This window comes from Zootoca vivipara, chromosome 9 (genome assembly GCF_965207765.1).
Source record: "Zootoca vivipara chromosome 9, rZooViv2.hap1.1, whole genome shotgun sequence".
NCBI classification, from domain to species: Eukaryota; Metazoa; Chordata; class Lepidosauria; order Squamata; family Lacertidae; genus Zootoca; species Zootoca vivipara.
The window spans coordinates 58920966-58935402 of NC_142592.1; the positions used below are offsets into that span (position 1 = coordinate 58920966).

At 39.0% G+C, this 14437-nt stretch overlaps 1 protein-coding gene across 28 annotated transcripts in view; it reads left to right on the plus strand.

Moving 5' to 3' along the window:
- Window positions 1-14437, plus strand: part of PLEKHA5 (pleckstrin homology domain containing A5) — a 175802-nt gene that overhangs the window by 151339 nt on the left and 10026 nt on the right. For 11 of the 28 annotated variants that reach the window (XM_088652432.1, XM_088652436.1, XM_088652441.1 and 8 more), the window contains 8 exons: window positions 7689-7751; window positions 8767-8847; window positions 8982-9131; window positions 9576-9677; window positions 10620-10734; window positions 10895-10938; window positions 11851-12039; window positions 12836-12956. In XM_088652432.1, coding sequence (XP_088508558.1) covers window positions 7689-7751; window positions 8767-8847; window positions 8982-9131; window positions 9576-9677; window positions 10620-10734; window positions 10895-10938; window positions 11851-12039; window positions 12836-12956 — 865 coding nt within the window. Of the gene's footprint in view, window positions 1-1716; window positions 1798-7688; window positions 7752-8766; window positions 8848-8981; window positions 9132-9575; window positions 9678-10619; window positions 10735-10894; window positions 10939-11850; window positions 12040-12835; window positions 12957-14437 lie in introns of all 28 variants that reach the window. The other 17 variants (XM_035127620.3, XM_035127625.3, XM_035127626.3 and 14 more) reach the window with 3 other exon arrangements.

The window sequence follows — 14437 nt, forward strand, 5'->3', positions numbered from 1 at the left end:
CTTTCCTATTCAATACAGTCCTGTTCAGAAGTTTATAATCTAGTGTTGTCTGTAAGATGCTTAACAACATGCTTTTTAGCATCATTTCTATAGGATGTGGACTCTGTCTATAATGATTTAAAAAGCAACCCTATACTCAGTTTTTGAGTCGCGTTCCTTACACGCAGATGGAAAATGGGCTCCAGAAGTGTGGTCTGGAAATAACTGCTGGTCTTCCATTCCATCCTTCCCCAAGCCCTTGAGATATTTTGGACTACAACAGCCGTTAGCCCCACCTGCTTGGCCAATGGGGAGGGATATTGGGAGTTGTGATCCAAAACATCTGGAGTGCAGTTAGGTTGGGGAAACATACACTGTGCTGTAGATAAGTCCACAGCGAAGTCTAATCACTTAAAAAAATGTGGGCCTCCACTGTAGTCCTCACACAATTTCCACTCTGGTCCCTATCACCTTGTGCCACATACTTAAAGTTAGGTTTTATGTTTGCCATGTGGCCTGCATGAGAAACCAGTGTTAGCTTGTTGCTCCCTAAGTAGACAGATGAGCAGGTTCTTTGTTAAGGGCAACCCACAAATTGCTTATGACAGTATATATGATATAACCTGTGTATTTCCCTGAATATTAAAATGCATATACTCCCTCTTAGTTGAACTGAATCCTTTAAAGGCTTAGTTCTCCAAGCATTCATCCTCCTTTCATTTAAATGAGACTTAACAAGCTCTACTGAAATGAAAAGTAGATGTTCTGAAACTCTGCTTCCCAAATCTGGCCGCTTCCCAAAATCTGTTACTGACTTCATCAACACAGAGTATTTGTGAACATAGTTAATAAATAGTTTATATAAATAGTTATAATGTAGCCTTGAAAATTATTATACTGTAAAAGATAGGTATTAGAGTTTGGTAAATATAGTTGCTGTATGTTATCAATGTTATGGTGTTACATTGCAGATCATAAAGTACCGTACAGTATTTCAAAATAAAACACTGACAAATGAGCACTCACTGTCTAGGAAGGCTTACATTAGTGCCGTTCACACTGTGAAAAGCTATAATAAGCAGAATTGTTCGTGACTACCTCAGTCTACAACTTGGACTAAGATTTTGCTTGTTCACTATTCATCTGTTTACATGTTGTGCCATAGCTTTGGACTGACCTAACACAGGTGTTCAGGAAAATAATAATATATATGGGTCAAGGTTACTACTCTCCATAAAATGACTATCAAGTTGAGAAAAATCTGGACTAAACTCAACCATCTGCCCAGTATCTAGACCCCATGTTGACAGTGAGGATTTGCCCCAGAAACCTCCCTTTTGCCCAGAGTTAATGGTGTGCAACTATCCCTAATATAGTTAATGTGTTATTTATGCTGTAAATCTGATAATGTGTATGGGTGGTTTATTTAATGAGGCTAGCCATTTGTCCATCATATCCATTTGTTAAAGATGATTGAACATTTTCAGCTTGAGTTAGAGAAACGTCTGAAATGCTTATTGGTAATCATTACGTTAAACTTAATATGGGTTGTAGGTACTCTAGTTTGGCCTTAGCAGGCTTTTCAAATGTACAGCTTTGCTTAAGCATGAGAGGAAATATGAACTGCTGCACTAACAGAAAATAATTAAAGTAGAGGCTATATTTACAGTGTCGTCTTTCAAATCTAGCCGTGCTGTAAACTGATGTTTGCTGTATGCTCCTCCTGATTTGAAATAGATGAAAGAGAATGAACCTTTAATCATCATGGTTCACACTATGATTGAGAACTCGGCGCTAAGACCACAACTGTACCATCAAGTAAGGTCTTGGATAGTGAATGAAATTGCTTTTTATCATTGCAAATTTTTCCTCAGTGACAGTTTTTGGTTGTCCCCTCCAGTTTACCCATAACATTGGTGTTCCTCCTCTATTTGTTTTGGAAAACCACAAGTCATCTGTGTTTTATAAAATGCTGCAATATTGTTAGCATGGCTTTGCTGAACGTACTTGTCAATGGGTATTGAGTGTATCCCTTTGGATAACTTTCTCTGTTTCAGAATATTTGGCAATTTGCTGGTTTTTGTAGGTTAATTCAGTAAATTCATAAAATCGCCAACAAGCTTCCAACATTTGTCATAGCATGGATCTATGCGATTCATTTTCTTTTGTTTATTTCTTTTTCCGTTGAAGGAACAACTTCATTTTGGTTTAACACTAAAGCATGACAGCAATGTTTACCTTGTCATTCCTGGCAGCTTCTCATTTTAGGAATGAATTTACTAATTGTTGTAGGTTCCTAGACAGCTGCTTTGTTTTGCCCTTGGGAGTTAAAAAGGATCAAAATAATTTTGATCTGGGGGCTATAGCTCTTAAGGGCCGTGTGTTCAGAAAGTCACAGCAAACGAAGTCAGTATCAAGTCATGATAAAATATTTGGAGGGGAAATGTGCTGAATGGAAATATAACATCAACTTGTCTGTTAGAAATTAATTTGTGAAAGAATTTTATCCTAAACAACATGGATGTCAACAGGTTTTTCACCCCGTACCAAATAAAATTTCTGGCATTATGTTGTTTTTCCAAGTAATGGCATTATTTTTTTTCAGCCTATGAACTCAGAGGCTCTCTAGCTTCTAGTCCAAAGTTAGCCCTAGCTTTAGCTTTCACCAGTGCATAAGGTTGCTGCTGCCTTTTCCTTTAATCACACCATGTACTGAGAACTTGGGAAGATGCAGCTTCTGTCACTGCAGCTATGATGGTAGAACCTGCATCTGTCAAATGTCTGCCGAATAAGCAGCTGATAAAGACACAGTCTCCCTCTTGGGGCAAGACTTGGTAACCTTGCCAACGTAGGCAAAAAAATTGTGCCACTTCACTGGCATCTCCTGTGAGTAGAAATTGTGTAATGAAATGCTTTTTGTGCCACTACAATCTTGCTCAAACATGCGCTTTGTTAACTTTTAAGTTAACATGCTATCTCCCTTGCTTCCATCTGTGAATTATTACATAAGTTAGGGGGGGAAACAGCATGCAGTATTACTGAAAATGAAGGGTGAACGCTGGCTTCATTATCTGCTACTTGGCTGAGACTCACTAGCCAAATTGGTATTCAGATTTATCTGCCAAATTGAAACTAGCGTCTCTAAGGAAAGTTCTGCAGCTTGGAATGAAAAAAGAAATGAGGTGCCCTTGAAGTGCAGAGAGTTGTTATCAATTTTTTAGCTACCTAATTATTTGGTTTTGCTTTTCATTAGGTTGGAAGGACTAAAATTGGTTCATCATTTTACACTGAGTTAGCACCATACTTGATAGTTTGACTCTGGAAGGTCTTGAAGGCTGAACTGCCTGATCATTCATGGATGCATGGTACCTAGAGAAAGCCTTTGAGGCCTAATGGAATTGAGAGCACAGGTGGGAAGTGTTGTTTTCACAGCTTTTAATCTTGCGTTTATTTAAAAAAACAGCTTGAAGAAATAGTCTTCCAACATGTCATGTTCATTAATATCAAATATATAATTAGGGATATGCAGATGGTGACTTGGAGAAGCTCATCCTGTACTGAATCACTGCCCTTAAATTCTGAAATGTTTCCATGGGATTTTAAATAGCTGAGCTATTTAATGAAAGATTCATTATAGAAACTGGCATGTTGGGTGGGTGGGTCTGTGTCAGAGCAGGTACTGCCTACAAACCTTTTTCTGAGCAAATCCTTTGCATCTTTATCAACATTTTCAATCCACATACAACTCACTATTCACATGCCAGAGTTTTATGTGGTGTCTGATAGAAACAATTAAATGGATTTTTCATGAAGTTGCCAGTTCAGTTTACCTTTGCACATGGAGTTGGAATGGGTGGGTGTCATCTTGGCTTTGTCCCAGGCAACAAACTTTGTTTAGCCAGTCCTAGTCTGATGTTCCCAAAGTTATACTTCCACAACTGCGTGGAAAGCCTGGGGAAATGGGGCATGGTAGTACTCTTTTTAGGGTTGGAGCCTACAAAGGACCAGCCCCATATGGATGATACTTTAAGCAGCTACCTTGAAAAATGCCTGTCAGCTTCCATCCTCATTAGAACTGTGAGTTGTGTAGTAGCTGCAAGTCTTACGTGTGCTGAGTCCACAAGCACACAGAGGCTTTGTACTATTATTCGTCCTTTCCCCAAGCTGCTAAAACCATTTTAATGCCCTCAGGCTTTGTGCTTTGTGAGTTTTTAAGTCATAACGAGCCAAAACTCTTGCACACATAGGGTAGCTTTATAAAATAAGATTTCAGCAGCAGAATTCAGTATGTATTATACATAGCTATCCATAATAAATTTCACTTCTTCTTGAGTACCAGAAAGAGAGAAATCTGTCTGTGATAAATGAAGAGATAGGGTACTGTACTTGAATTAAATTGTGAGGTCGGATAGGCAGTGCAGGTGCTGGGGCACTAGATGGCGCTGTGCCCTGAGTCAGTGCTCTGGTGTTAAGCAGTTGAGCAGAAACTGTTTTCTGATGAGCTTTTATTGTCATGTGATGTGAAACCTACAAATATCAAGAGCATTTTGCATTAAAGAGTGGAAAAATTACCCCTGTCAACTTCACTAAATGTTATGCCTCAATCATAATGGTGGCTTCTGGTGTGTGTTTTGAGAAACATATTGAGAAACCTTCAATCACCCAAGCCACTGCTACAGTTGGTGATGGTCTGCTATGACTAGCATCTAAAAGGGTCTATTATAAAGTGGTGTTGCTGTTTTCCACTGAGAGAGAATTATGTTCTTTCTCTACTGTTAAAGGTCATATGCTTATGAATACCCATAGCTCAAAACTTCGAGAGCAGGGAGGAAGTGAGTCCTATTGTTATCAGGATTTCTTACATGTTTCCTGTAAGCATCTGGTTGACCAATGTGAGGGTACTGGTCTATATAGGCCTACTGGCCTGATCCAGGATTATCTAATGTCCTCTGATCTATGGAAACTATGCAATGTCTCCCCTAGAGCACATTAGACTATATTCTTCCATATGCCCATTAACGAGATCTATATATGATGAGCAGGCTGTCATTCAGGAAAATGAGTCTTTTATTACCAAGCTTCTAAGTGAAGAAGCTTCATAACCTTCACAGGAACAACAGGGTTCCCAGAAAAGAGTTGGCAAATTACTGAAAGCTGGTGCTGCATTTTGTGGTCTTCCATCAACTAAATTTTTCAGGCTACAGTTCTGGAGCCAATGACAACCTCCTGTGACTCTAGACATGCAACTGAATTTAAAGAATGGCTTCAGTAATCCTAGCTATGGTTCACATGTAGCCTCAAACCATGGTGGCTAGTCAACCTGAATTCTTCATACCTTTGTTTCTGTGAACCCAGAAGAAAACTGAATTGGCGCTCATGAGAAGAGAAGGGAGTATGCAAACCCTAAGGTAACATATTGTGAATTATCCCTATGTAGAATTAACTCTATATGAGTTTATATACGATAATTGGAAAGATAAGGCTGAGCAACAGATGTGTAAACACCTTTGTGATTTTTAGAGTACAGATCTTTTTAAATAAGCAACTTATCTTCCAAGAAATCTGGAAAATAATCTAGGGGGGGGGGAGTTTTAGGCTTAAACCCGTTCCAATAGTAAACTTTTCAGAATTGCCTACAAAGTGATAATTGGGTGCATCTTCAGAAATGTACGCATCCATGCCATAATTCTTAAAAACAAAGGCATATATCTTGTATTTTTCCTTTTGTAAACTTGGCCAGATATACATTGGCCATGTTTGAGCATATTATTATTATTATTATTATTATTATTATTATTATTATTATTATTATGAAAAAAGATATTTCCATTCTTCAATTCTTTCTCCAGTCAACATGGAATCTGTAGTCCATTTTCAAGTGGGTTTAAAAATGAGAAAGCCCTGTTAGGTACTAAACATCACAACAAATTAAAATCTGTAATTTTCATGACACTCAAAGGTGCTGTGGCTTTTTCATCTTCCAGTATTCATTCCATTAAATGTTCATTTCAAAGCAAGGTTACTTATATGGCTTTATCACACCGTGCATAATCTCAGATCGTCACACAGTGCATTTGCATGAGGATATGCCTTGAAATGAAACACTTAAAAGTCCTCTGAGGTTCTATTCTGTGGTTGGAATGCTTGTCTGGCTAAACCCTTGCCTCATGCTTGCAGATGTAGCCCTTCCTTAAAAGCAGAGAGAGAGAGCTTACATTGTACACAAAAAACCCTGTGCATGTATGTGAAGGTAGAGAAGATAGTCGACATGTGAACTGTTAGCAAATATGCTTTAATGTAGATTTGCCATTTTCTTCCTTTTCCCTCTCCCACCTTCCTTGTCAGTTTTAAACATCATGTAACATTATGTTCACATTGGCACTAATCAGCATACCTAATCAGCAAGCTAGGGTTTGAAAATGTACTTCAAATATGCTCTGGTTGGCAAGGCAATCCCTTTACACATCAGCCACAGTTACTGCTAATGCAGACCTGGCACTACCTCATGGTTATACAATGGGAGCCAGGAGGGAAGCAGTAGGAACGCAGGAGCCTGCAGCTTGCTCCCAGTATCCTAACCACACTCTGGAGATTGGCCCAGTGCAGAATATCCTCAATGCCCCATTCATTAATACACTTTAAAATGCATGTGCTGAAATGTTTGTCTAGATATTTTGACCTGTGTCTTTATACTAGGCAGTCTGAAATCTAGAATTGGAAAGAGAACGTAATATGTCAACAATCTGTCTTCATGACTGCAGTGTGATTATTGTGTTAGCTGCAGTCCCATTTAGCCCCTTATAATATTGGGGGCAAGGAGGTACAAACAATAACATTGGAGCCATATACAGTAGAGCCACACTGGAAAACTCAGGTATCTAAAGTCCTTACTGGCACTTAGACATCTGAATGATTTTCCAGCCCGTTGTAGAACCCCAACTGTCATCCTCTGCTATCTGAATTGATTGTTTCTCTTCCATGTAGTCCCTCATCAGTGTAACTTTGGTGTAAATCTTGCTTGGCTTGATACATTTCTTTTAAAATTTGTCAAAATAGTGCGTTGCCCCTGCCCAGTTGTTTGTGTAAAGGAGTATGTAGTGTATAGCTACTTGTGTTGTGTTAAAAGTCTTATTTAACAGTAAAGCTGAGAGTGAAGTAATAAAACCTGCATGTCAAAGACAGGGCATTTACAGTTTTCATTGTGTTGTCTTCACAGATAATGTCCTTTTTTTGTAAATCTCATGTAACTCTTCTTGAGTTTTTCGGAGACTAAGAAGTAAAAGAAAAGAAAATGTTCAGAATTCTCAACTGAGAATTTATTCACTGTCCCCCCGCCCCGCCCCAAATTGTTTGTTGGTTCTCGCTTGTTTTGGCTATTATCTAAGGTTTTTTGTCATTTTTTTCTGAAGACTTTTGAACATCACTAATGAATGGAATTCCAGACTTAGCTTTACCTTCATAGGTTACCTTCATAGCAAGAATAAATAGCTCTGATGTGCTTTCCCCTTCTGACAATCCATATTTGGCATTCCATTATGAACTGAAATTTACATGGTGTGTGTGTGTGTTGATTAAATGCATTCAGGCATATTATGTGCTTAACATTCAATATGAAGTAATGTATGCTTAATTAAATGTTAACTAGACTGCACACTGTTTTGCATGATTTTAGTGAATTTGTTTGATGGGAGTGTTCTTCCTTATTATAGCTGACACAAGATGAATGTAGGGGAACTCTGTACAAATACAGATCAGAAGACCTAGATATTGATGTAAGTACTGTTGGCTTTCTGTATGTTGCATTTGTGTGTTTTAAACAAACTGGTATGCTTGACTCATGTAAAAAACAGTTCAAACTCAATATGGCATTAGTCTGTCACATCTCCCCGGCTTTCTGAAACAGAGTTGAGATGCGCTTTGACTAGTCTGTGGTTGAAAGTCTGCAAAAAAAAAAAAATGCACAGTTTTACCCACAGCCACCTTTGAGAGAACAGAAACTTTTGAGCCCTGTCTTTTTTCAAAAACAGGGTGCAAGAGGAATAGCTTTTCTGAGACAAAATTTGATGTGACTGTATGGCCAAAGCCTTAAAATGAACATTCTCTTGTTTGTACAGAGTAGCTTGTGTTGCAAATGCATACAAAGTAGTCACTGTAGGAAGTTATCTTTCAGTTATTCCCAGGGCCCCTTGTAAATTCAGCAGTGTTATTTCCCCAATGAATAGGTCATCCTATCCCAGATATTCAAGAGCAGTATCATATAATGTGCACAGTAAGTTGAACCTTTAATACACACAGTCTGTATTAAACAAAGCCCCACTCACTTGACTTTACCAAAAAGACAGCACTCCCTTCATAAATCAGATATTGTACCAGGTTTTTGCAAATGCCACAGCAGGTTCGCTATTTATCCTAAGTTGGACATGTGTAGTGGGTACTCAGTTCCCTATCTGCAGGAGCTGCCCCTTATTAGATAATGTATCATAGATTCCCCATGGTGTGTATGGAGCGTTCCCTGACTTAGTGAATGGGACAGGTACACCAGGTGCATAATGGCTCCTACTGACTCAGGGTAATAATAAATAAATAGTAATTAAAGCAGAGCACTCCACTGTGGTTCAGACCTAGCATGGTGTGTAATTTAGGGTCATACCTGTGATAATCTGCATTTAGATTTTCCAGGCTGCCCCAATGTGTATGCACTTTTTTAAATAAAAAGGCTGTGCATCAGTTGGCAATCTGCAAAACAGCTAGTGGCACTAATTATTACCATCTTCACTTCCACACTAGACTAAGCTTAGCCGATTATGCGAGCAAGACAAAGTGGTTCAAGCCCTGGAAGAAAAGCTTCAGCAGCTGCACAAGGAAAAAGTAGGACAATTATATTTATTACCCAAAATGGATCTTATTTTGCATGCTTTATTATCAGAACACTGATAAGTGAAGTAAAAAGAAAATTAGTTCAATGATGTGGAACATTAAAACTATTCTTTTTATTACCATAGTATACGCTTGAGCAAGCTCTGCTATCAGCCAGTCAGGAGATAGAAATGAATGCGGAAAATCCAGCCGCCATACAAAATGTCATCTTGCAGAGGGATGATTTACAGAATGGACTCCTTAGCACTTGTCGAGAAGTGTCTCGAGCTACCGCAGTAAGTAATGCAATTTTTCTTCAGCTAGTAAAGCTCAGTGGTGTGTTAAGAGGGGGCCTTCTTTGTGTAGGCATTTTTTTTAAATAAAGAAAACGGCTATATACCAGTATAGTTTTCTTCTTTATTACACTCTGGCAAACATTTATTTGTCTTGAATTCACCACTCCTTGTGTGGGCATGGAAATAGGGGGCAGGGGGCTCATTTTGCTACAATGGAACAACAGAATGCATTTATTTTGGAAAGTGATCCACAATTGCAGAGATGTGTATCAGCTGTTCAACTTTTAGACCACCGCACACCCACAGTTTCTGGCAACCCAACCTGTCTGAATGTAGTAAATCCATTTATTGTTCTTAATCATGCATACTCCCAAATTTATATTTTTTGCATTTACCAATGAGGCAAAACTAACATGCGTACATTTTGTATGTGTCTGTATTTAGGAGCTTGAGAGAGCTTGGCGGGAATATGACAAACTAGAGTACGATGTAACGGTCACAAAGAACCACATGCAGGAGCAGCTGGAGCGGCTGGGAGAAGTTCAGGTGCGACCAGTGTATAAACTTTGTATCATATCCATATATGCCAGAAATAATATGAAAATGTATGCAGTAGTATTAGAATGTACTTGTGGATGTGATGTGCAAAGATGAATGAGTTCACCCATATTTGTTAAAGGAACCTGAAATGCATAATGGCGTAGAACAAATTACACGCCCACCTGCTTCTTCAATCTTCAGAACAGTCGGCTTTGTTATGGTCATAGGCCTTATGCACATGGCTTTCTACTGGAGATGTATGTTCTTGTGTAGCAAGCTAGATACAGTACTAGTATATCGATGCGGTGGGGGAAATTCCCAAAGCATTGTAATGTCATTCTGCCAGTTGATAGTCCAGCCAATAAGATTTTTGCCCCATAAGAGGTTGGAATGCAGTGAGTGGGGATGAAAGGACAAAATCTCAATGAAATATGTGGTGCAGTCAAAATTTGGGTCAGAAGTTCAGTCTCTCCTAGTTTTTCCTTCATTTCCACCCAAGCACATCTGCCTGAATTTGGTTACAAAATAAAAAGAAACCTTTCGGAAAATACAGCTGAAACATAATGTGCCAGCATGTGCATAATGTTCCCTCATTTTGCCTACGGAACATCTTAGAGAGTCCTCAGTACTGCAGTTAAAATAAATATTATTAAATGTGTAATGTGAATGGATTCTACTGCCTTTGTTCTCCACATCCTGCACTGCCCCCAAGCTCCAGGAACAGGTCACGGGGTAGATGAAAGCTGACATCCCCAAATGCCCCATGTGGGTAGCAGTTGACAGCCTTGGATAGCTTGTTGCCTTGGGAGAGGCCTGCAAGTGGCTTTTGTTTCAAAGGGCATTGTATCCAGAATGAAAAAAGTGCATGATAAAAGACAGTGAATCCTTCAATGCTTTTTATAAAAAGTGGAGGCAGACAATCTCAATTTTAACATTTCTCTCTGGCAGACTGAGTCAGCCGGTATACAACGTGCTCAAATTCAGAAGGAGCTTTGGCGAATTCAGGATGTCATGGAAGGTTTGAGTAAACATAAACAGCAAAGAAACAGCACTGCAGAGGCAGGTAAATTGGCATGCCAACCTCTTAAAAGCTGTTATATACGCTCTTGATCGAATACAGTTTCATTTCAGTTATTGAAAAGGAAATATTTAAGCTGTTGATCACTACCAAGGATTTAATTCATTACTCATAAAAATAAATGTTCTTCTTTCTTTTTAAATAGATATCGTTGCATTAAAGGCTTTTTCATCTAAATATAAAAATGAGGTATGTCCTAAGGATTTTTTTGGGGTGGGGTGGGCTTTTGTAATCACTTTCTGATTCAAATCTCCTACTTGTCCTTTTTATTAAAGTTGTTTTATGTATGTTTGGTATATTTAAATAACCAGATTTCAAAACAGGGTTAATTCTAAAGGCTGAACTCCCAAATGACAATTCCTTTGTATGTTTTGTGACTTCTTACTCTTATAAGTTCATATATCTCTTCCCATTTCTTATTTTCTATTTATCCTGATTCCTCTCCCAGCAAATTGTGAACCTTGATTCTTCACCCTGCCCCACACACATTTCATATAGCAAGAAATGCTTTACATGTGTGTTTGCACCTATAAGCTCAGTTCTGTAAGAGCTGAGCACCCACAATTCCTGCTCAAAATGTTGGGGAGTTGATAGTGCTCAGTGTCTCTGAGCCTATAATAACTTCAGGAATTGGGTTGTTTTAAAGGGACACTGTGAGTGACATGTGGGAGGCAATGTCTAAAGGAATTGGAATATACGTTTTAGTTTTTATGAGAGAATGTACACTTTTTAAATTGAAATGTGTGAGAGTGCATCAACACATGAAATATAGGGAAATTGGGGGGGAAATACCATCAAGAAAAATTGACCTGAGGAAAGTTCATTTATTTGCTCAGGGGTGGGTGAGGATTGCATGCTTTGTTCTGTTCCCTCCCCTCCCCCCCATAAAGGGGACCAGAGGTGGACCAAGAACAAATTGGTAAAATGTTGTGTCCACTGGTGATGTACTAGAGTTATTTTTTTTTAATCTGTCCCTCTCATTACAGCAGTGTCCCTTTAATTCCAACCTGCAATATAACTGCTGTAAAATATGTGAAAGAAATTATAACTGTTGTGATAGATGAGCACATCTAAATCAGGTGACTGTTCTGCAATCTTTAGGAAGAGGAAGTAGTCCCACCTCGTCCTCCACTCCCTCGGTCCTATGACTTTGCAGAGCATCCTCCCATAATCCCCCCTCTGCCCAGTGATAGCAGCTCCTTGCTCTGTTATAGCAGGGGCCCTGTACATCTGCCAGAAGAGAGGAAGATTCACCAAGTTCAAGGATACCAAAGAAATGGAGCTCACTCTGTAAGTGGCCGAAACTGCCACGTTCTTCATCAGTCATCCCACCACCCCTGCACAGTTGCCATTTTATTTTGACATCCAGCTACTTTTGTGTTGTGACGTTGCTTCTTTTCAGCTTAACTGCGTTATTCTCAGCTGCATTGTTCATGTTTGCCGCTTCTGTTTTCATCAATATTACGTGAATGTCAGTGTACCCATTGACTCAGACTGGTTGCATTTTGTACTTTGTCCAACAATATTGGTGGCTCTGAAACCAGATTTGAGCTCATGCTATGTTCCATTTTGCTAGGTGGGTGCTTAATTTATTAATTTAAAAAAATCATATTTTGAAACAAGTCCAACAGGTTTTTTAAAGGAATTATTGACAGTACCTGGCACTGTCCATAATTATTTAATCATGCATAGGTAGCTGCCACAACAAGCTTACATTCTGCAAGGGAAAATGATGCGATAAGCAGAGAACACTTTCCTTCAAATTTTCCATGTGATGCTCTAAGGAAAGAAAAAGCCATAGGTTTTCCAGTAAAAGCTGAGTGTTGTTTCACACAGCTACAAAAACAAGTTCTGTACTTGTGAGTTGTGCCTATCCAGCCTCTTGGCATATATTTTGCCATGCAGTTCACTTAAAAATATATCTACACAGAATGTAAGCAATCTTTTGTTCTCCTGGGCCTTTAGAAGAAGAGGGCATTTCAGAACATACTACCATCATTGCCATACTCTACTCTATCTTGCTGTTATGTTCTGACATGTCTTATGGGAAAATGCTAATGTATGTTTTACTGTGGTTGACTTCTAGGGTCCAGATTACCGTCTTTATAAAAGTGAGCCTGAGCTAACAACTGTGGCAGAAGTTGATGAATCAAATGGGGAAGAAAAGGCAGACCCAGTTTCTGAGTCGGAAATGTCTGCAGCTAAAGGTCGGTAAAATAATATATAGGCTAAACAACAGTTGGTTGCTATTTCCCCTGATAGGGGAATAGGGAACTCCTGTAATCACGCAGAAGAAACAGCACAATTGGTTATACAGTGGTACCTTGGGTTACAGACGCTTCAGGTTACAGACTCCGCTAACCCAGAAATAGTACCTCGGGTTAAGACCTTTGCTTCAGGATGAGAACAGAAATCGTGCGGTGGCAGCGCGGCGGCAGCTAAAGTGTTACCTAAGGTTAAGAACAGTTTCAGGTTAAGAACGGACCTCCAGTTCTTAACCCGAGGTACCACTGTAGTTTTACAAATAGAGTAACTTGTTCTTATCGTAAGACAAACAGCTAGCATAGTGAAATTAGGTTTAATTATACAAAAAGAGCCTGGCGTGCTCTGGTCCATGGCGTCACGAAGAGTCAGACATGACTAAACAACTAAACAACAACAATACAACCAGAGAAGGCTTTTAGTCAGTCGCAGGAAGAAGAAAAATAAAAGATAATACTGAGAATCAGCCTTGAAATCCATATTGACGCTATGCCTAATCACATCTCTCATGTTCTGCACACACCACTCCTCCAAACAATTGTTCATTTTCAGTCATTGCCCTTGAACAATCTTTCCATCTTTGTTCTTCCATTTCCTGCATTTTTTTGCTGGAACATCCTTGAAGGCAGCACTACAGAACTTCAAGATTTGTCAAAAGACAGGGGGGAAAGTGTGTTCTTAAAAAGAAAAGAGAAAAGTGTAATATTGCAATTGTCAAGTTTTCTCTGTCTCCTAGACAAATACCCTGTAGTGGTTGGTGTGGGTTTGTTTTTTGTTTTTTTTAAGCCACATTGCTTCTCTTTGGTCTACTGAATCTTAAGTCTGCAAGTGGGAGGCTTGTTCACCTTGATTTTACAAAGCACTTAGTTTGGAGCATTAAATCAAAATAAGGATATTATTTATTTTTATATGATGAAATACCTCATGGGCTTTATGGCTGAGCAGAAATATATCCTTCTTGGCAGCATTCTAGCCACTGCAGCATCTGTTCTGTGCAATCCATTTTGAATGAAACTCCCTTAAGCTCAGTTCACTCACGTAAATAGCATACCAAGCCACTTGAAGCCCTGGCATGTTGAGATTGCTGCACAAGGCTATGCTGCCTATTTATTACTTATTTGAAGGATTTTTAACTCACTCTTTGGGGAAGGCGGGCGAGGCTCCCAGACCAGTTCAAAGTGAACAGTAATGAGACAGTACTTGCTCCGGTGGTTTCAATTCAAAAGGCATGACATGAAAGGAAAACTGATTGGGAGGGAGAAGGGGGGGAAGCAAATTGAGGAACTTAGATTTTAATTACAAAAAGATTATTCATATTGGTCAGCGACAATGATATGTATGTGCACATTACACACCCACCCACACATATATAAGTAAGTATAGAACGGTTTGTAAAGAGTTATCAGAAAGGATATAAATAGCCATC